Below are 22,967 nucleotides of genomic sequence, written 5' to 3' on the forward strand. Positions count from 1 at the left end.
GATCGAGAGAAAGGAAGGTTAGATAAAATGATTAGGCATACAAAGATATGAGATGAGGTGAACGATACGACAGCAGGGAGAAGTTTTTTCCTGAGAAGTGAATGAGCTGCAGAGGAGGAGGAGGAGGAGGGGGAGGGGTGGAGTTCGGGCCTTGCCTGTGTCCCATGTGAGCCGTCTCTGGGCTGGGATAGACAGCTACCTCCGCCAGCCTCCCTCTGGACTGCATTAGACATGGCGCTCAGATAATACACTGCTGGGGACGGGGGAGGAGGAAAGCCCGGGGAGGTGGCAGACAGAGGGAAGGCTGAGCATGGGAGAATTCCTTTCTGATTTTAATACCACTGGACCAAGACAAGAACAAATAATCAGATGAACAAAACTTTCCCCAAAACCACTGACTGTGAAATATCACGTAACTCTTATTGAGACCAGCGGAGAAGCCGACAAAAACATATGGCTGACAGTTACACTAAGTAGAGCTCAGCGCCTCTCGCTCGCTGCATGATGTATTGTCGATTGTTTGACATTTCAGTGAATACACTTGTTTGCTTGCTTTCCAAGAGTTAGATGAGAAGTTTGATATCACACTCAGGTGTTTGCAGTAAATACGTAGGTGGAACTAGATAGCTGCGTCCCCATTTCCAGGCTTTATACAACTACTAGCCAAGCTAACTGTCTATTGCCTCTATCTCCATGTTTACCACAGTGGTATCATTTTTATCATATAACTTATATCTTGGAAAGAAAGCAAATAAATTCCCAAAAATGTTAAACTGTTGCTTTAATTCTCTTCAGAAACATTTTGTGTTTAGATACACAACTGGGATTACAATAGCAGCTTTTCTCTAAATGATTTTCTGATGAACGACCTTTACAATATGCTCTTATTTTGCTGTGAACCAATAAAACACTGATCACACTTCAAGAGCCTTTAGAGAGTATTCATTAGTCTAATGCTATGAATGTTTAGGAAGGAGGTTGGAGGAGGTTCACCTGATCTGAATAAAGCACAAGTTCGCAAAATAGTCGTTTTTTTCTTTTAGATTCTTTATTTAATCAATGTTACATTAAACTAACATAAATAAAATTTTTATGAACAAAAGGCACACAGTTCAAATATAAACAAAGAGAACGTCTGTACAGTTTGTCTCAATAAAACGTGTCTACTGTCTCTGAGCGAGAGAGCGGTCCAAGAGAGATGAGTTTCAGGGGATGTGTTGACAAAAATGCTACAGCGCCGCCGCTGCAGCACAGTCTCAGCGGGAAACCGTACACTCTTGTAGCCCCCGCGAGGAACCAAGGCGGTGGGCGCAAAGGCAAAAAAAACGCCAACCCGGGAACAGCACTAGCTTCATGTGAAACCTCTGCCTGGAGGTTCACAATAACGTGGATGTCCATTTGTAAAAGTCCCACTGAAACTCATGTCCATTGTCTGTTTGAAGAGGCCACAAGATTCATGTCCACTAAATTAAAAGATTCAAACACGCAGCACATAGACTTGGAAAAAACAAACAAATGTATGGGCCAGAGGCTGGGTAAACACTCACTATGATTTTTGTAAGAGAATGACAGGGGTCAGCATCACCATGGTTTCTCTATGGAAGCGTTCGATTGGTTGGTTGCTGCTTCCTCTGAATAATACGGCCAGTTGGTCATTCACAGTACTGGCAGGACTCTGTCTACTAAAGCATTTGTCCTGATGTGGAACTGAGTTCATATACAGCCATACGACTAAGTCAAAATGATAAGAGGACTAGGTTTTTTTTTTCCTGCATCCACTCCAGATCAATAAGGTAGATAAAATCCTCTTGTGTCCCATGATCACCACAAAAAGCTCCAGTTTATACTAGATAACAAAGCGTGATGTTACGAGTCCAGTCAAGTCTGTTGTGGTTGCAGCTGTTGTCAGTTGTCATCCACTTCTGAACACTGGATGAAACAGGTGCCGTCCTTTGCTAGTCCAGTTTTGTCCAGTTTACTCCGGTCTGGACCAGTCTGCAGTCCAGTCTGGTTGGATCCAGTTGACAGCAGACCTAAATCGTTGAGTATTTGCCAATCTGTCTTAGACTGTTTTAATCTGTTCGGCACAGCAGATGGGTGAAGTTTAGTCTCATTCCAATAGAGTTGCAACAGCCATCTAAATTTCTGTTCCTTTTCATCTTAAACGGAAAACCACACCCATCTTGCACCTCGACAGACTAAAACAAACTATGAGTAAGTATGTGCAAATACAGACAGCTCCAGGTCTGATCCAGGGACGTTAGACAGCGACAGTGCTCGGTACCTCCTCGTAGTGAATGATAAAGTAGGGGTAGCTTTGGTCATCGTTGAAGATGACATAGATCTGGGGGTCCACCCAGTTGTCCACACAGGAGTCAAAAAGGTCACTGGAGGGGTCGCGGGGGTTGATGGGTGGAGGTCGCCGCATGGAGGGATTTCCAACGGTAAACCTGTGCAAACAAAGAGGACAGAGACGAGGTTAGTAATGTGGTCGGGACAGTGGAAAATGCAGTCTGGAGTTACAGAAGGATAATTCAGCATCTAAAAGAACACTCTTCTAAATTTAATGATTACAAGCATGCTGCTGCTGCTGCTCCTTTGTGTCTTTTAAAGGCACCTTAAATAATATAAGCATATGCTGTAAGTGCATCAAATCAATTTACTGTATGTATATGAAATGAGCCACCGCATTCTAACCAGTTTGTTTTTCCTCTCTTAAAAATTCATGTCAAGCCTAAAGACCTGTAATCCATCAATCTTTGTTCCACGTCCACGGGGGTCATAAATAAAACATATTAAAATAAGAACATTCTCAACCACAGACAAAGGCAGTGGGTAGAGTCTGTGTGCCAGATATGGTTTCAGACAGGAGAGTTAACCACACTGTACAGATAGTTTCTTTATTGGTCTATATCCCTGCACAGGTCTGGAAGCAATGTCTCAGTCTGTGCCGTGGAACAGATTGAACACAGGTTTGATGTTTAGCGGGGATGAGGAGGGGGGGGGTTTATGTGTGGTGTGTTTCCAAAGTCCAAACCACTGCACCATCCTCTGGGCACACCACAGACTGTCTGCCACAGCATAACAAAGTTGGTGATGTATGATGGGTTCAGCCAAATCAGCTGTTTTACATGTGTGGCTCTGGATTTGACTTGCCATTTTTAAGGAATGGGAGTAGCATGATACACGACATGACTGAACGATGGTTTATGGAAAAGAACTCGGTGATTCCCATGATTCAAATGAACGCACATGTGTTTGATTTGAAAGAGCGAGAGGGCGATTGGGTCAGAAAGAGACGCCGCATAGCAGAGGTATGTGCTCAAGGGAACATGCAAACACAACAAACAGCCCGTTTAGGGAAGTGAGCATGTAACTCTAATTAAAACTGCATACATAAAGCCTCAATTCAGCATTTATCAAACAATGTTGCTCTAAGCTAACACATCAAACCAAAGCATGATGTCTTTGTTACGATATACAGACTGATAAAAAGAATTAAACAGCTTATGTCATGAGTAAATAAATCAAGAGGGGATGGCAAAGTAAAAATTTCTGACTGTGGGTTATTGCTGGCACAGTTTAAATCATTGGGCTGGACTGCTTTCCAATTTTGCATCTCTCTGATGAAGTACCACATTAGTCAGAACTAGACATTCCCGTATGGTTTCTCAATTCAATTCAGCATATAAATGTTCTATATTACAATATATATCAACATTACATATCCCTAAAAAAAAAGCTTTCACAGTGATGAAGTTGCAAGCAAGTAGAGAGAGATCCCATCCGTAATCAAAGACACGAAAAATATTCCCACTATCAGCTTGTTAACTACAGCGCCCACACACACCTGCCAGTGAGGACTTTGGCCAGGAACATGCAGTGGACTCCTTTGGGCGAGCGCTTGGAGAAGTTGTGGGAGTAGACGGCCTTGCGGGCAAAGTAGGAGCCCTGGCCAAACATGGTGGCGTGTTTGCCACAGACTCGTGGGTCAAAGTTGTGCTTGCAGATGCCCTCCACCACGTCGGCCGAGGTCCCGTGAAAGAGGTGGCGCTCGCTCAGCAGCCGGTCCATCTCTGACATACGCCGTGACATGTACTCCTTCTTCCTGTTGGAGCAGAGAGAGGAAGAGTGTTCAGGGATTTCATTCTCTGATAAACAAGCAATAACTCTTCATTGTTTATGTGAACAGGCTGATGTGCACAAACATGGCTTATATCTCAGGTGATGAATTAGTAAAAAGCTTGGAGTAGTCTATTTTCACTCAAAAGTTGTGATCACAGCCTTGTTTGCTCTAAAACCGGGTAAGAACATCAGGCTTAATCCGTTTTCTTGAGCAACACATATGCACGCGCACACGCACACACACACACACACACACACACACACACACACACACACACACACACACAGCCTGTTTGATGGACTGAGCGGATCAATCAGGCATGTAGAGGCGAAAGCGCCTCAGAGACAGAAAGGCTGTGACCTAGCCATGAACTCTTATGACCCGGCAGCTTGTGACCTGACAGACCTGACACTCACTGCACGCATCCAAGCATGAGCACACACACACGCACACACACACACGCACACACACACACGCACACGCACACACACACACACAACAAATACTTTTGTGCTTCCTACCATACAATTTTATCAAAAGTCTTAAGACGCTCAACTTGATGCTTGACATGCAAACAAGCCGTTGTGGTTTCCCTCCCACAACCCGAGTGTGGGAAGAGGAAATCAACTGACATTCAGAGGGGCATCACTTTACAGAAACACACACTGTCAGTCATTGTGAAACCGTGCGGTACGAGTCAGAGTGGGGGAGTTTAACTGTCACAGCTGATAGGACCTGCCTTGCTCAAACCACAGCGGTTAGCCCAGTGTGTTCGTGAAAAGAAACATCCTCATCACCAAACACACCTTCATCCTCTGTGTTCACACACCACTGCTGACTCGTTCTCACCAAGTCCCACACAGCTGGTCCCATTTGGCCTATTTTCTTGTTTTTTTCCCCTCCTCATCTCACGTTGTTTCTCACTACCCTGTGTTTGTTGTTAAGAAATGTTCTTGTTCGCGTTTCTGTCTGCACGTAAATATGCAGCTGTCTTCTGACATCTTAAGTTCAGGAACAGAAATGTAGATAAAAAAAAAGGTTGATGCATTTTGCGCCCCAACAGCAAAATGTGCAAAAAGAGGAACCAGATATCTTCAGGCGACAGAAACCACATTGCACTAATATTTTGGTACAACTTAAGCATCGCTTTGGGTTCATAATGTTTTATAAACAGAGATATGAAAGACTTATTTATGTGCTTATAACCTAAATACTCTTATGACTCCAAGTATGGCCAAATCTCTTGACTGTGAAGGCAAATTACCAAACTAAATACGCCACTTAAAATTATACCATTCTTGTGACTTTGTTTAGCTGGTGATCATTTCAGCAACTCAGCAGAGTTAAGTTATATAAAACAACAAAGTCATACACACACAGCTGCAGCACAGAGCATCTGAAAAAACACTTTCAAAAGACACTTGAACCTGTCAAGAGTAAACTTTCTGACCTTGACACAAATGTTTCTTCTTTTTTAAACAGTGTCGTGGGTACTGGGTTACCATTATTGGAAATGATTCAGGGTTTTGTAGTTAGACTGAGACATGATACCTCCAGCAACAAGGAAGTGCTTTACAAGAAATCTTAAATAAAATGCTTCCACTCCTTGACTCACCTCTTGTACTTCTCCCAGAGGAAGGGGTTCTGCACACGCTGGATCTTGATGATCCTGAACTTGGTCTCCGACACTGTCTTGTGGAAAAGGCTGTACACTGTCCGGTAGCTCCGGTCTTCACGCGAGACTGGCACCTGCAGGAAGTCTTGGCTCATCGTCATTGGCAGCCATGTTTCCGGAAAAAGGCTGGGTGGGTTGGTAGTCGTCGGCGAGAGGGGATGCGACGTGGAGAGATCCATGGATGGGGAAGAGGAAGAGGAGGAACAGGGGAGGGGAGATGAAGAGAGGCCGCTCAAAGTCCTAGAGAGAAGAAGAAACAAATAGTACATTTTACAAAGAGTTGAAAAATTCATACAGACATATGCACTCACAAAGCACACACATATATAAAAGTATATCTACACAACCATAACCTGTTCTTACAGCTGAATTTGTGTTTCTTTACCTAAATGTGGTAACGCTTTATTTTATGGGTCCCATAGTTTCCCTTAATTTCCTCGTCAGGAAATGAGTTGTAACTGTAAATTCAAAGGAAGGTTCCAGGAAAGAGCTAGTTAATGTTGTGCTAATGAAAGGGAAAATGGAGACAGACAATTGTCTGGATGTCTTAATTAATTGGAAGTGTCATGCACACTTCCTAACTTACTTACTTTCCTAAGTAACTTGATTTATTCCTCGCTAGCGTAAACTGGAGTCTAGAAGTTCAGTGCTCAACAGCTGTTTGTTTTTATTTTCTCTAGTTATTTCTTTCCAGTGAACTTTTGAAGAAAAGTTGGATTTAATTTGTGATTAATCGCTTTACATGAACATTTATTATTCTATTGTAATATCTTAGGTCAGAATGTATCTTAAGTTCCCCTAATTCCCCAAAAGATGAATATTAAATGACAACTGTAACCACATGCAATCTAATAAATGAGCTATCTCTCTCTCTCATGGGTCTTCATGTCTAGTACAGCATGCATAAATATCCATGCATCAGCCAACTCATGGCTTAGACCAGAGGCTCAACAGACAGGACAACTAATGCAGGATCAGTAATGATGAGATTAGGAGGAGCTTCATAATAATAATAATAATAATGTGAACCACAGCTGTACATCGCCATACACAGCGTGCTACCTATCTCTAGAACTTCCTACATCTTTCCCATGTGTTTCCACTCAAAGCTGCATCCTAAAACAAAACTGCCGTGATGAGCTGACGCGTCTACCAAAATCATATTCTCCAAAGTGTCAACAATGACATCACTCCGCTGAGGAGTGGAGCAGCTCTACGGCAGCCATCAGCCGTCATCGACCAAACAAAGCATCAGGGAGAAAATGAAACCCAGACACTAAACAAGACAACAGGGAAGCAGAGCAAGGGAGAGACGGGACGAGAACAAGAGAGCGGGGAGAATAAAAGCGCCGATTGCGAAGCTGTCACGAAAGTGACAAAAAAACTATTGTGTCTGGCATTTGAGTCAATAGCAGTTGTTTGGCTGTCAAGTTATCACTCTGTAAGTGTAAATGCTGTTGCTGTCCTATCAGCCATAAGAGAGTGTTCATGTGTGTGTTGTCAAGTTGCTGTGATCAGTGTGACTCAAAATCAGTGCAACGCTGTTTTTTTTTTCTCTCCTCGTTTCTATTCTCTCGCTCTCTTATCTCGTCTCTCCGGTCTTGATCTCCCCCCGCAATCGATGTCCCTATTCCCTGGGTGCTTTGAAGAGATCACAGACAGCCTGCTGCAGAAAACAAGTGTGAAATGAAAAGGGACAGATAACAAGAGGAGTGATGGAGTTAAGGAGAGAAAGAGTGAAAAGGAGAGAGATTGGGACAGATAACAAGGGAGGGAGGAGAGTGCTGAAAATAACATCATCTGAGAGAGAGAGCGGGCAAGAAGGAGAGAGAAAGGGAGAGTGCCAATCAGGCTAATGACCTCTACCTCTAAGCCTAGCACAGATTGTTCCTGATACACACACACATTTATTCATTGGAGGACACTGTATAGACTCAATTTAACAAAAACTAAAGTGCTAGTGCTAAGATTTTAATAGTTTGCCTGCTTTTTCTCCTCATAATGTGACTGTGTGATCATGTTTTTTTCCCCAGAAGGGATTTAATTGAAGCATGCACACAACAAACGGATGAAAAAGTCCCAGGAACAAATCCCTCAATCCAAATTCCAGCTCCCCACAGTCACATTTCACACTCCTTCACTCAACAGCTCTACTCTGCTGTGCACCCAGTCTGGAAACCATTTAGACCTCTCTCACTTCCTCTCACTGTGCTCTCTATCTCGCTCTCTCTGACTCGCTGTCTCTTTCTCCGTCTCCCCCTTCCTCCGTCTAATTTTCCTTCTCTGTCCTCCATCTCCTGCTCTCCATTTTGTCCTCTCTTGACAGTCAAGCCCCTGCGTAGGAACAGCTCGTGCTAGCGTTCGCTCTGTGTGGGACACTGGCAGGACGCCGCGGCAGCAGCCTGCTCGGCAAAGGAAGTGAAACGTTCTGCAAATGGGGTGAGATGACTCCACTTGTTTCCAATCTGGTATCACTTGTTTCAGGAATATAACTGAGGCGAGTGTTGCCGGGCAGATCACTTCACTGCTGTTTAAAAAAAAAAAAAAGGCAGCTGAAAGATGGAAATTCCAAAAATCAGCTTAGATCCTCTAGAAAAAAGTAAACAGATCTCATCTTGTTCACAGATTTGTCTCACTAGTTAGGAGAAAAACAAGATTGGAAACTAATCTACTTCAGTGGATATTTCTTGAAGATTTTTTGTGCATCATATCCTCTGTCTCATCTGTTCTCATTTGTATCATTATCTTATTTCCCTTCTGTCTGGGTCAGGCCCCAGTGCAAAGGACGGCTCCTGTGTCTCGGTGACTCTGCTTGATTTGCCAAAAATCTTTTGTTAATATGGGTTTCGAGTTCAGCTCAGGCTGCCAATGTGCAACAGTACTGAAATGGATTAAAGGTGAATGTGGTGTTCTGAGGCTTTTGAGTATTCAGCCCTGACTGCGACATTAGCATTGTGTACCGACCTCTGTGTGCCTGCCAGTCTCCAAACAGGCACTCAGGACACTCACAGAACACAGAGAGCCACAGGGAGACAGTGTGTGTGTGTTACTGTGCACGTGTTGCAAGGCACTTTATGTAAAATCGAGAACTTTGCTCTAATAGTTGACGTGGCTTCATATCCAAAATACAAAATGTTCTCTAACAAGGTTGAGATCTGAGAGGCTCTGCCAGAGAGTACAATGGGAACCAGAGTCGGGGGGTGGCGAAAGATAGAGACAAAGAGAGACTATCAATCAAGTGAATGCCCTCTACCTCTCGACTGAGGACTGACTGTTCCTGACACTTTGTTTTACTATTAATTAGCAGCAATTCTGAACCCTAATGCTTATCGGTTTGTTTTGTTATCCTTCATAACAGACTGCTCAGAAGTCATTTTTTGCCTCCAAACAGCTTCCACATCGACAACACTGCAAAAACAAGAGTTTGACGTCTGCATGCTGACGAGCTCAGTGGTGGCAACGAGGGCAGCGTGATAGCAGGTATTAGGTTTACCATTTTAGTTTGGCGTGTTCGCATTGCTAATGAGGGGGACATGAATGTCATGTTCCACTGCAATCTATCCAGTACTTGACAAATAGCAGACCAACTGGCAAACAATGCTGGATCAACAACAACTCTGGATCTGGAACATCCAGACAAGGCCTCAACAAGGGGATATCTCTTTACTTACTGCAGGTGGGGCGTGAGCATCACGGAGGACATGAACATTGGCCGCTTCTTGATTTGACGTCTGAACCCAAAGACCGCGTTCTGCTGGAAGCCCTCCCTGATGTTGAGGATATACTGGTTCTGGAGCGTAATGAATCGAACCTCCTTGAGACCCCTCGAACTCGCCTCCTCTATAAGTTTCACCACCGGCTGTGGAGGAGAAGAAATGGAAAGAAAAAAAAAGAAAAAGAAAGGGAAGAGATTAGTTGTGTAGTTGTTTATCATTTTATGCTGTTGACTGTACTTTTATCCATTAGAGGAAGAGGAAGAGAGTGTTTGAAGAGGGAAATGTCAGTGAAGTGTGGTGCAATGTTCAGATAACAAAAAAAAAAAAAGGCAAGCTGATAACGAGTCTCATCATGAGACAAAGTCACACGGACAGAAACAAGTCAATTTGTACTGATTTGGTGAAATAAATTGCAGTTGGATGCGGGCAGCTATGCCGTGAGGGGTGTTTAGGTGTGTGTGTGTATGCATGCGTGTGTGTGTGTGTGTGCCTGAATCGATCCCATCACAGTGGCTAGACAATCGATTGGTGTGGGCAGAGTTAATGTGTCTGGCCTCATGTTCATAGAGCGTGCATGCAAACAAACACACACACGCACGCACACACATAAATGCATTGAGTGGCTCACCTCGGAGTATTCCCTCCAGCCAAAGTTGTCTCTGCAGTAGTACTTCCACACTGTGTGACAGCTGAGGGTGGGGTTTGGGTTCGTTGTGGAAATGGGTAGAGGACTGGCAGGGCTGGTCAGTCGCCGGACGCGGTCAAACTCCAGGTCACACACTTGCATCGCCCCAAAGTCTAAAGAAAACACTCGACCCCTGGAAGTTAAAATCATTGCAAAATGAATAACCAGGGCAGTCAACATGTAAAAAACACATTACACATTCGTATGGTCAGCTAAAACGTGGCTGTGGCACGGTGACCTTGTTGTTGAATGGTTACAGCCACACATGTCTGGTCATGTGGTTGCTGATTAAATCTTAATTTAACCCTAGTGCCTTGGAGCAAAACGACCAAACCTCTAATTGCTCACTTGGTGTGACTCACACAGGATGACAACATCAACTGGCATGACTTCCATGTCACATGTAAACATGCAGGGGATAGAAACATTATGTAGACACTGAAAACATGAACGCCATAATGATTCACGGATGAATCTGATTTTAATAACAGCTCTTCAAATCTAAAGCAGACCAAGATTTAAACTTGGGAGACTTCCAAGGAATATGCTGTTTCATTATGTAGCAATTCAATTAAACATGAAGCTCCCACCAGCCGTGTCTTACCTTAGCTGGTTAACTTAACTTAGCTTGTATTGTGTTATTATAATTTGTTAATAAGTGAGTTTCTTGGGGGAGGATTTTGTCACCTCTGGACAGTGTTAATGCTAAGCTGATAACCAGCTGCTGGTTGTAGCTTCAGATTTGGCGTACAGACATGAGAGTGGTATCATTTAACTCTTATTGTTGTGATACTGGCATTTGTCTTATTCCCTGCCCCCTCACGGAGAAGTCATTCGCAATGATTTTGTAGCATTGAATAAATAAATGGTGCAAACGCGTAATCTTATTATGTGCATACAACCTCCCTTGACCCCTCTCTGTCTCGACAAGCGTGGGTTAAAACCCCATTATGTGTGTGTGTGTGTGTGTGTGTGTGTGTGTGTGTGTGTGTGTGTGTGTGTGTGTGTGTGCATCCGTCTCTCTACATTAGTCCTCTATAAGGCCTCTGGCGAATCTTTTCTGGGTCAGACATACCACTCACATAAATGTGGGCATCATACGCTGGCACGCTATGCCATGGATGGCAGACAGACAGAGAGGCAGGCACACACTCACATACACATGCTTATAACACAACATACACAACACGGACAGACAGAGACATGTAAAGTTTGCAAGACATTCTCCAAAACACACGAAAACACGCACACAGCCCACCAGCATTAATGGGCTCATTGATTTTTTTCCAGGACACTAATTGGATTTAATGTCAAAGGTTAGACATCGGTGAGTGTGTCTGTCTGGAAATGTGTGTGTAAAGCAGGGGTTGTGTTCTGCCTCAGGTTTGTTCTAAATAAAGTGCAATAATTACAGCTTTTAGATTTTTCTATCTAAAACACAGATAAGTTGAGAGGGAGTGCGTGGATCTTAGTTCAGTTATTAGTTCAGCAGCCCCAGAGAAACGAACAACTCATATCATGTTCAGTTATTTAATCTACTGTAAGTGCAATTACAGGCATGCACACACAGACACACACACACACACACACACACACAGTCAGTTTCGGTCTGGTCTGGAAGGTGATAATAAGACCTGCTGAGTCATTTTCCAAAAAAAACATTTCTCCACACGTCCACTAATACTAATTATGTACGCTATATTTACAGACTGTTTCTGCTAAGTCATGGAGTCATGACTCTGGAAGAGGAAGTGAAATAGGAATTCATTCACTGAGCACGTGCAGAAACAAAACAGCAACTCGGGAGTGACTCTCTGATTATCAGATCACCAGATTACCAGTAAGACAAGATGAATAACACAGATGTCCACAAGCTACTGTCTTTCTGAACTGCACGCGGGTATTCAGGTGACTAGAAGAAAAAGAAAAAAAAACATGTTTCCGTTTCACACAAGTGAAACAGAGAAACAGAAACAGAGAATTAAATTTGAATATTAAAGGGCAGAGATGGAACAGAGAAACAGAAGAGAAATGATGATGTGAGCAGAAACAAATTAACTGTGAAAACAGTACATCTTTTTATTACACCTCTGGTCCGTTCTCTTCTACTCACTTTGTTTAACTTCATTTTTTTTCTCACTTTGTTCTGTCCTCTCTCTGCTCTGTTTCCTGATTCACTGCTTCTCTATGTCTTTCCACGCATCTCTGTTCTCTGTACTTTCTGTCTGAGAAAGAAAGAAGCTCTGGATGCACCTGCATGGCCCTCCCTCTCTCTTTTACTTTCTCAGTCTCTCAGTACAGAACAGTTCCTGCCTGCAACAGTATGTTATGATGACAGGAGCTTCTGTAAATGCTTTTCTGACCTCAAGAGAAATGGTGCACACGCACATATGAGGAAGCTAGGCTGGCTTTGACGCATTTACAGGCAGCCTCCCCACTTCACTGATTACATCGGCCTCTCTCTCTCTCTGTCTGTCTTACGCACTCACACACTCAGACGAAGACTGGTCTCCAGAGAGGTCAGTCACTGATTTCCCAGTCCCTTTCCCTCCGTCGCTCCCAGACAAGCTTGCGCTGTTCTAAAAATAAAATTCCAGCGGTTAAATTAAGTGCACTGAGATTCTGTGCTTTCAATGCGGAGGCCAATCAAAAGTTTGAAAAAAAAAAAAAAGAGAGAGACGTGAGGCACACCCACCCTGGCAAGGTCAACACTTTCAAGACCATGCTTGAAATGTCGGGCTGCTCTGAGTTTGTGCGAAGGTGCGCGCACACACAAAAAAAAAATCAACTGAAAATGCAAATCTGAAGAGCAGTGTATTTTAGTTCTCCAAGAAATACTTCCAGCTACTCATGAGGGAGAGTTGTTTGCATGCTAAAAGGTGAAAGAAGGCCCTTAAGAAAAACACGTGGTGCTGAAAATGCACCAAACCTGCTCTGTTCTTGTACTGGGCAGCTCCCAGGTGTGAATGTGTGGATCAGTGCTGAATGTGAGAGCAGGGTGTTGCTGGAAAATTAGAAGGGAAAGCAAAACCTTTCCCTGGATAAATAACGGTTAAGAAAACTCCCTGCACTGTCAAAATGGCTGTTAATCCTCCACACAACTCTGTGTGTGTGTGTGTGTGTGTGCGCGCCTTTAGCACTCACACACACACATACACAACTTCGAACTTTCTCACGGCTGTACACACAAGGACCCACATACCAGCATCAGTCATGCTATTGAGCGTCACAAGCTAAAAAAAAAAACAAAAAAAACTCGTGCACACACACATTCACAGTTCACGCACACATGTGCGATCTTCAACCAGTCACGCCTTGATAAGTCAGTCAGTCAACCAAATCTGCTGACGAAGGCTCCCTACACACACACATACATAGACACACACACACCTTGATGTCATTGGTTAGTGTTTTTTCCCTGTGTTGTGTCATTCGATTTGCAGTTATCTATTTAAATCTGCTTCATTTTGATTTTTAGTTTTTTAGCCTTTCTAAATAACATGAAGTCACCTCTCTCACACACACACAACAAGAGAGAACAGGAAGAAATGTACTCTGTCTCTGTCTGCATGTCCTGGATTATTCCTGTTAGAGTGTGTCTCCGTCCTCCTCTACAGCGGATCATTAAGCTCATAGTTCAGGGTGTCCTCTTTCTCAGTCCTTTGAAGCTCTCTTTGAAATTTTAAAACTCTTCCCAAGGTACAAAGCGTGACAGAAACAGGGCTAAAATGGAAAGATAAATGAGTTTGACATTAAAAATAACACACTAGAATTACTGCCTCATGGTTGATGCCTCTGCTAACCAGTCAACTTGCAGTTCAGACTCATGATGTTGTCTGTACAGAGTACAGAGGGCTGATAGAGCTTCGTCACATGGTGCAACGTCAGCCACCTGAAGATCAGCAAAAGCAATGAGGTCATGTTGGACTTCCAGAGGAACAGGAGGACCTCTGTACTGGTTGTCATCCAGGGAGAGGGAGTAAAGAGTGTGGACTCATACAAGTACCTCAGGGGCCAAATCAATAAAAAATAAAAAGGAAGGAAGGGACAGATCAGACTGTTCCTGAGGAGACTCAGATTGTTCACTGTGTCCAAGCAGATCTTCTGATGGTGTGCTGGGTTATGGTTATGGCTGTGGTCTATCCTGTACATGCTGCATATATTGAATATCTGTCCGTCCTGAGACATGGATCCCTCCTCTATTGCTCTTCCTGAGGTTTCTTCCACGTTGTAGTACAGTTGTAGGACAGTGCTGTAAATGCGGATGTTGCTACAAAAGAAGCTACAAATTCTAAAAACATTTAGTATCGGGCCAAATGCGAAATATGGTCACAATCTCACATCCTGTTCCCGATTTATGGTGTGAAATATTAACCAGAAAAGTGTTAAAACCTTATGGCTCCACAGTGAAACTGACCTTAAAGTGTTAAAACCTTATGGCTCCACAGTGAAACTGACCTTTTGGACAGAAATGATCTGTTTTATCCTATAAGACATTTGTGTGAATGTTATTAGCGAAGGAATTCTTGAAGAAATTCCATGAAGGTTTTTTCTCAGACACTGGGACAATTGGACAGACAACCCGAAAACATAAAGGGGAAGCTCAAACCTCATTTCAAGTACACTGCGGTATAGTGCGGAAGCAATGCACACACATACACACATTTTCACATCTCTCACACCTCTTTAGGCCCCTCCGGGGACAACGGAGGGATGAAAAAGCACACGATACAAAGAGAGAAAGAACGGGGGGTAAAAGAGGGGCAAGAGGACGAAAGACAGAAGGAGGAACCCACTGCAGAGCTAAAGGAGGAAGAGGTGGAGAGGAGGGGGAAAAAAAGATAAAGGCAGACTCTGAGTAATAAGAGGCAGAGCGACCCAGACCTCGCCCCACTGATTCATGGCATGGGCTGTCTGACACGTTACATCCACACACACACATACACACAGGGTGCACTCGGTCTGATTATCTTGACACCCACACAATCACCACACGCTCAACAAGCTCTCATAGACACAACTATACTTATTTTTCTTTGATTTATGACACTGTGATAGAAACACATGCGCGCACACAGGCGCACACACACACATACACACACACACCTTAGTGTCAGGTCGCTCTGCCCTTGGTACCCGGTGACTCTTAATGTCAGTTAATGACAAGCAAGGGTTTTTATCACCTGGTCGACAAAAGAGTCTCTTACTCTCTCTCACACACACACACACAAAAATGTGTGCTTCGTCGTGGTTACACAAAATTCAGCAATTTGTTTTTCAGGTCCTAAAGTTCTTCCTTATGCACGCATTACAGGAAACTGGCCTAATTATAGGAGGTTTGGTTCAGAATTTGTGTTTTCCTGTAAATAACAAACGTCACGTAATGTGTCAGAAATCAGCCGAGGAGAGATGGGGGTTTTTTCCAGATTTTCTCTCCCTCTCTCGCGCACGCACACACATCAGCACAGCATAAATCTGTTAGCAAGCAACTGTACAGCCGAAGATTATCACAGTATAACTTTTAGAAGCGATGACTGCAACATTCCTCCTTACTTCTGAGTTCATGACTAAGGCGGATAAGCCAGACTTCCATTCCTGCTTATCATATGGATGGGATTAACCTGTGCTATGGATCATACAGACACACACACACACACACACACACACACACACACACACACACACACACACACACACGGGAACAGCTAAGCTCAGAACACACACTCACATACATACTACAATAGGCTGCACAGGACATAATCAGATACAGGCACACAAAAATGCCGTCCACTCCCTCTCTTCCGTACACACACACACACACTCAGGGCAGAAGGCAAAACAGGCCTGTGTTGCCATACCGACAGTAGAGCTTGTTAAGTCATCTGCTGCTCTTTAGATCACTAACGATGTTATCATTTGGCTATGGTAACCAGGGTGATGGCTTCGCCCAGTGTGTGTGTGCACTTGCGTGCATGAAAAGACAGGCTGGATTGCGTCTCTAAAGAAAAGTATAAAAAGGGCTCTCGCACACACACCCAGCGCAACACAAAGCTTCGAGTAAATGACTAAACCGAGCTCTGAATAACCAGCGTGAGCACAGTTCGCTGACTTTGATGCTCGTCATACATCACCTGATAGGCTGCTTCGCTCATAGAGTCCTAAAACCAATACTGAGTGTCCCCAAGATATCTCTGAAACAAACAACTTAATAATAGCATATCCACTAGAGGAAGGTCAGCCACATCCAGTGTGTAAGTAAACCCTGGATAAGAAGAGGGTAACAACACAATAAACCACTTTTTAAAACCAGGAATTAGCCTGGGTTTTTTTTATGTAGAAGGATGGCTTAACATGCAAAAGAAAATCCCTATAAGTCATGTTTCGGGAATGATAATGTTTCACGTCATGCTAAATGTTTTACGTTATGTTTTCACTGTACCATTCTCAAACAGTCAAACCTGTTTTTAGGGTCAGGGTTACGGTAAAATTGGAATATGCATTCTTGACAGTGTGCTTCACAAAAACACCCTTGAGAAGAAGCTATAAGGAGGGCGATGATAAAGAAAAGCCACAATGAAAATGGATTTCACAGCTACATCCTTACAGGTGGCATTTAAAATGGTCTGACATTGTCTGAGATGGTATAATTGAGCCAAAAGGAGTCTGATTCAGGGATTATCAAGCCTGTAACACAATTAAAAGGGTGTCAAGAGGCTTTAAAATCTAATTATCAGATGAGATTGTGCACGTCAGGCTCGACGTATGAAAAATCACATTTATAGTCAAAAGAAATATCTCCGATAGCTTATGTGCTAATGAAACCATGAACACATACATTTGTGTTGTGCAAGAATATTTAGCGCATATTACAAACTAAACAAATTTTGTTTAATATAAAAGAAAAATAATCATCATAATGAAAACAGAAATGTGTCAAGCATACTGGTACAATCATTGCTGTCTTGTTTAGTTTCTACTGGAGTTTCAGTCAAGTGAGCCAGATGGTCCTGTCTGACTGTATAAGAGCGTAACACACTCAAAAGGCCTCTGAAGAATTTGGGTTGACACCACCAGGTGTATATCCTGTTTGTGGAGGAATATGCACTTTGCATAGAGTTTCAGTTGAAAACATGAGTCAACAAGTCAAACACACGGACACATACAAATCTTTGTAGACACACGCAAACTACGGTGGTGTGTGCGTGTGTCCAAACTGACATAAACAAAGACAAACACACATGGTTGCTCAAAGGGCTGAGTCAATCATGAACGACGTGATGATGTTGATCGGGGGTGTGGACATGGTGAATGGCTCGGGGGCTATCACGGCACAAGACTGTGTCATTGACTGTGTTGCATGGATTGCTTTCTTAACCGACCATAATGTGACTAAGAGCATGGTTGAATTTGCTGATATCATTAACACATCATGCGATCGGACTCGGGGGGGAACATAAAATAGTTAAAATGTGTCATTTTACGACTTTAATTGCTTTACAGACGTGTCCACACCTTCTCCAAACAATGACTATCTATTTAAAGGCAAATATGACGTGACAATGTCCTACAAATGTTACTAGAGGTGAAACAGTGAGTTGAATAATGGAGCAACAGAAAAATTGAAAATCGTCTGATGCGAAGATGCTAAACATTGTTTCATCCTCTCGGGTGTGTGAATTTGCTGATTTCCGTTAAAATATGTGACAGGAAACTGAATATTTTGGGGGGTTTGGACTGTTGGACAGATAAAACAAGAAATAGAATAGAATAGAAAGAAGACTTTAAGAGAACATGTAATTAACAGATAATTTATGAAATAATTGTCATTACAGAGGAATAGGATAGTGGGATTATTGCGGGATTTGAGGCTGAAGGGGGAGTGATTTTGGGGATTTTGTCACACTACCATGGAAGGGATATATTAATATAGTAAACGAGAATACAATCAGAATAAACAACAAGCAAGCTGTTTTTTGAGGTCAGTGGAGTCAATGTATACGCACTCATTGTGTGCGAGTGTGTGAATGTTCCTGCATATGGTACAGTTTCACAGGAAACTGTAGTGCATGCTCCTTTATGTCACCCCACTGAGGCTTGCCAAGTGCTTGCATGTGTGTGTATCTATGTGGGTGTGTGAGAGAGTGAAAGAGAGGTTTATCTCTGTCTGCTACGAGGCGTGCGTGTGAGCACTGCAAACCACTGAGCTCCTCCGTGCAGCCCATTCGTGTGAGCGCCTGCGTGCCAAGCAGTGTGAGTGTGTGTGTGTGTGTGTGTGTGTACACAGTGGTGTGTATGTCTGTGACTGAGGGAAGGAGAAAAGCTGCCAAGTGCGTCTGTGTCAGTGACCGCACAAGGCAACTTAGGGTCATGGAAGTTCACAGCTTTCTGCTGCGAGTGCCGTAAAGTCTGGTTTGGACGGACATCCAGCCAATCGCAGGGTGAGTTTGGGAGCAGGGAAATACAGGAAATAGATAACCAATATCAGCTCTGGGAGATGGAGTGCCATGTCTACACACGATAGCTGATATGATACACATTAACTAGAAGACACGTGAAGGCCAAAACACACACACACACACACACACACACACACACGAGAGATTAAAAGAACCAATACAGTTTCACACATGCATTAATAAGCCACATTTACTTCATTAAGAGGTGTTAAAGTAACGCTCAAATGAGCACATTCACTTGGCTGCAGTCCACCAACCACACATGTACCGAACAGCTGTAGAGTCAAAGCTTTCAGTTTGTCACCGGTGGTGAAACCAAAGAGGAAGCTCGGGCAGAGGGCTCCTGTTTCCAACACACCGAACCAGAAGTGCTTATCATTCACAAAGCAGCCTATCAGCTTACTGCACCATTGTTGCCATGTCACAAGTGTCAAATATTTGTTAATTCATGGGTACTTGTGACATGGCAACAACACACCTATCAATTTACCACACAGTGACCTTTTCAGCAGCACTTACTGTACAGGGGTGGGTACTGTAATGATATAATAAATCTGTTCTGCCATTTTTCGGCTAGAGATCATCATAAATAACATTTTAAGTGTGATTGTCCCTAATAAACAAACATGCTGGAAACCGATGCTCCCCCGCAAGTGCACGGATTACGGTTTCAGTTCCTATTCTGTATTGATTGAAGTGAAATTCACAGATCCAAAACAGAAATACAGAAACACTCTGTTACTGCTTCCCCCCCCCCACAGTAGGATCCTGTATCCAACCAGAGGACATACAGTACACACAGCACAGGATAACACAGCCTGCAGGTTGCAATAAACACTATAGAGGGATACTTACTGAAACTTGAGCCTGACTTGCTCATTGTCCGGGTTGCAGAACAGTCTCTCCAGGTGTTCCTGGGAGTCGTCCGCTATGCTCTGCCATGTCTGAGTGCTGCTTCTGCGGATCTGCCAGTGGAATGGCAGGACGGTGTGGTGGTGGGCACAGTCGTTGCCATAAACACATTGTCCTTGGAGGAAATCCACACAAATGTCTACTGAGTCTGACTGGTGTGTGTGATACTGGAGCTGGGTGAGCAGTTCAAAAACCAGATCCAGGGAGGCCTCCTCACTTTTATCCTGAAATAGCACTCTTTTGTCGGGCTGCAGGATTAGTGGATGGGGGTCCTGGACACTGCTGCAGTCTTTGACTGGAAGGTTTCTAGCCCCAGAGGTTAAGAGGTCATTGCTTTTGATGCCTGACTCCTGGTGAGAAGCCTTGGGTACAACTATGGGAGGTGTATCCCTGCTGGGGGACGTTATTGTCACTGTGCTCCCAGCCGCCCTGAGGCCAGGTTTTGCCTGAAAGCAGCGGCTGTCGGGGGTTGGATCGGTGATCTTGGGTCGCTCCCCTCGCCGCTCCGTCTCCTCCAGCTCCGCAGTAGTATCGGCTATTTCCACATCACCATCACGGGTCATCAACCCCGGTACTCCAGCTCCAGCTGTGGCATCATCAGCAGCTCCCGAGTCTTTGAGACACACTTGGCCCATGCAGTTCTGTTTCACCACGGCCGCCGCGCACAGGTTCCCCGGTGTCCTGCCCGGTTGGTTCCGGGGAACAAACACCCCATCCCCGGAGACAAGCGTGTCCGTGCTCAGTAAAGTGGTCAGTAAAGGATCCTCCAGGGCTCGGTGGAGGCATTTGGCATCTAATTTCCTCTGCTTCTTTTTGAAATAAGGTTTCACAAGAGGTATCTTGTCCGGGAGCCCCACTATCTGCTGCTCCGTGAAATCTTCCCCTTCGTCCATGTTTAAACTCATATCCAGGGAGATCCCAGTCGGTACACCGTCTGTGGATTTCTGGAGAATGTGCAAAGTTTTATCCATGATCCCCTCGCCTAAACCCCGACAGTCCTGTGAGGGAGAGAGAGAGAGAAAGAGAAAAGAGAGAGAGAAAGAAAGAGGGGGTAGTCACCAGAGTTAGTGCCTATAAATCTCACAATCTTAGTTTCCAAGGTGAAGTCATCCTGGCGCATGAGGCGATGATTAATATGTGGCTCGAACGAGCAATTATGCAGTAAAATAATAAGTGTGAAAACTCATCTTTCCTTTCCTGGGAAGGAAAAAAAACCCTCCGCTCTCTACAGCATGTACTGAAACGAAACCTGTTTAACCCCTCCGACAACTATATGCTGGCTCTGATCCCCGCAATGACCCTGCAGTATATTAACAGCGACATGCCACCATAATAACCTGCTGACACCAGGCACTAATACGATAAGATCATATCTTTGGAGTATCCTGTTATAATATACTGGATGATGATGATTCCCCCCGTGTTGGAAAGGAGCAAAGGGTTCACGGCTCTCCTCGCAGTCTGTAAGTGAAGCGGAAAAATATTACCTAATCCTGCTGTAAGGCCTGTGGGGGAACTTGAGCACAGAGTCACCAGGCTCAGATTAACCATAGACAAGAACAAAAAAAAAAAAAAAGTGAATACATAATCGTTTTTGTGTGTGTGTGTGTGTGTGTGCTTTTATTCTGGTGTCTTATGCTCTCTTCACTAACGTCATGCCCGCAATTACAGCTGCGTCTCCGAGCAGGAGCGATAAAATCATCACTCTAACAAAAACCTCTCTCTCTCTCGGGACGATATATTTTGATCACGGGAGTCCGATACGCGGCCCCTGCCGACTACGTGCCGCTTACACATCGCTGCCCGAGCAAGTTTGCACGTAGGCTACAGTCGACACACACACACACACACACACACACACACACACACACACACAAGGCACTGCGGCGGAGCAGCGACAAAAGACAAATGAGGCAGCTCGCAGTTTTATTTCACCCTAAACCTCACAGCTTGGTTTAAAAAAAAAACACTTCTCCAGCACACTCGGAGCTCTTACGAGAGTTTTTCTTTATTTTTATCTTTTAACCCTCCAAGAAAGAAAAAAAAACACACCGAGGCACTGCAGTAAACGGACAGGGTGACTCTTGTTATAGCTTTTCCCACAGCCAGGTTTAAGAAAAGACGGACACCTCCTTGTTATCTCTCTCTCTCTCTCTTTAAACGCAGAGGTGATAAAATCCTACCTGCGCGATAAAGTCCGCCCCTCTGTCCCCGGTCTCGACACTCTTTGGTGGGTAAAATCCAGTGCGTACATCGGCGGAGCTGTGTATCCAGTCTGGAGATAATAGTATCCGTGTCTGGACTAGACTATAGTCCGGTTATTTTGTTTTGTTTTTCTCGTGTCCCTTTGCTGCCCCCGCCGCTCTCATGCTCTGTCTCTATTTCATGCTGTCTTTGTATCCTTCTGCCGGATAGAAAAACGCAGAGAGAGCAGAGAAAGACCCGACAAAGAGCGGAGCACAGCTGTGGCGAGAGACGCTCTGCCTGCCTCCCGGCTCTGCACAGCTTTAGTCCCCGCCCCGTAACCTGGTCAGAGGCGGCGCTTAGCTTCAAAGCGAGAGGGAGGGAGGGAGAGAGAGAGAGAGAGTCGTCTGGTGGTGATCGGAAGAAGCTGCATGGGGGTGTGGGGACCCTTAGGGGCCGTTGTGCTGGGCCCCGGAAGTAATAAAAAGCAAACTGCATGCAAAGGGCTTAAAGACAACAACAAAAAATGTCAATACGTCACACAACCACTAAGACCAATTCAAATTAAGTCAAGTAGTCATGACTCAACATGCAAATACCCCACTTGAAGTAAGACACCTGCCTTAGAAAAATGTAGGTCAGCAAAGTACGCAAGTATTATTACATCATAATGGTTAAATGTACTTTTAGATTTTGTCAGATTAACTTGTTAGCAGGCCTTAGGCAAAGAAAATGCCCCTATTGACTCACCCTTAGTGCTTTGTGTACGTTCCTATTAAACAGACTGCACACAAAGAACCACAAAACAACCAGCTCAACTACATTGGACCAAGCCAGCTACAGGTTTTCCGTTTTGGAACTAGCTTTAGGCATCTCATGAACACAATAACCCTGTTATTAACCTATAATGCCCCACAATAAATGATTTCATCTGGTTAGCAATTATAAAAACCTTTACAAGAAAGTAGTAATCAGCATTTTATTGTTGTAGTTGGTCACAGTCAATTGAATTGCTTTATGTGCTCTAGCAATGACATTTTGACATATTTTGTAAGATGACTGTATGTTTTGCAAGTGAAATTTTAATCTGCAAAGCAACTACAGCTGTCAGATAAAGACAGGGGAAGTAAAAGGTATAATATTTGCATCTGGAATGTAGTGAAGTTGAAAAATAAAGAAGCGTAAAATGGAAATAGTGAAGTGAAGTACAACA

The 22,967-nt window shown here is 43.9% G+C and overlaps 1 protein-coding gene across 1 annotated transcript; it reads right to left on the minus strand.

Moving 5' to 3' along the window:
• Positions 1–1,025: 1,025 nt before the first annotated feature.
• On the minus strand, positions 1,026–22,102 carry tiparp (TCDD-inducible poly(ADP-ribose) polymerase). The gene is made up of 7 exons (XM_019278975.2): positions 21,754–22,102; positions 19,514–20,568; positions 10,146–10,335; positions 9,473–9,660; positions 5,742–6,041; positions 3,851–4,108; positions 1,026–2,450 (listed from the first exon to the last, which is right to left on the minus strand). Exons 2-7 carry the CDS (start codon positions 20,539–20,541, stop codon positions 2,261–2,263), a joined length of 2,154 nt encoding a protein of 717 aa, XP_019134520.2. The 5' UTR covers positions 20,542–20,568; positions 21,754–22,102; the 3' UTR covers positions 1,026–2,260.
• Between the last annotated feature and the right edge of the window lie 865 nt (positions 22,103–22,967).

Source organism: Larimichthys crocea, chromosome VII (genome assembly GCF_000972845.2).
Source record: "Larimichthys crocea isolate SSNF chromosome VII, L_crocea_2.0, whole genome shotgun sequence".
Classification (NCBI taxonomy): domain Eukaryota; kingdom Metazoa; phylum Chordata; class Actinopteri; family Sciaenidae; genus Larimichthys; species Larimichthys crocea.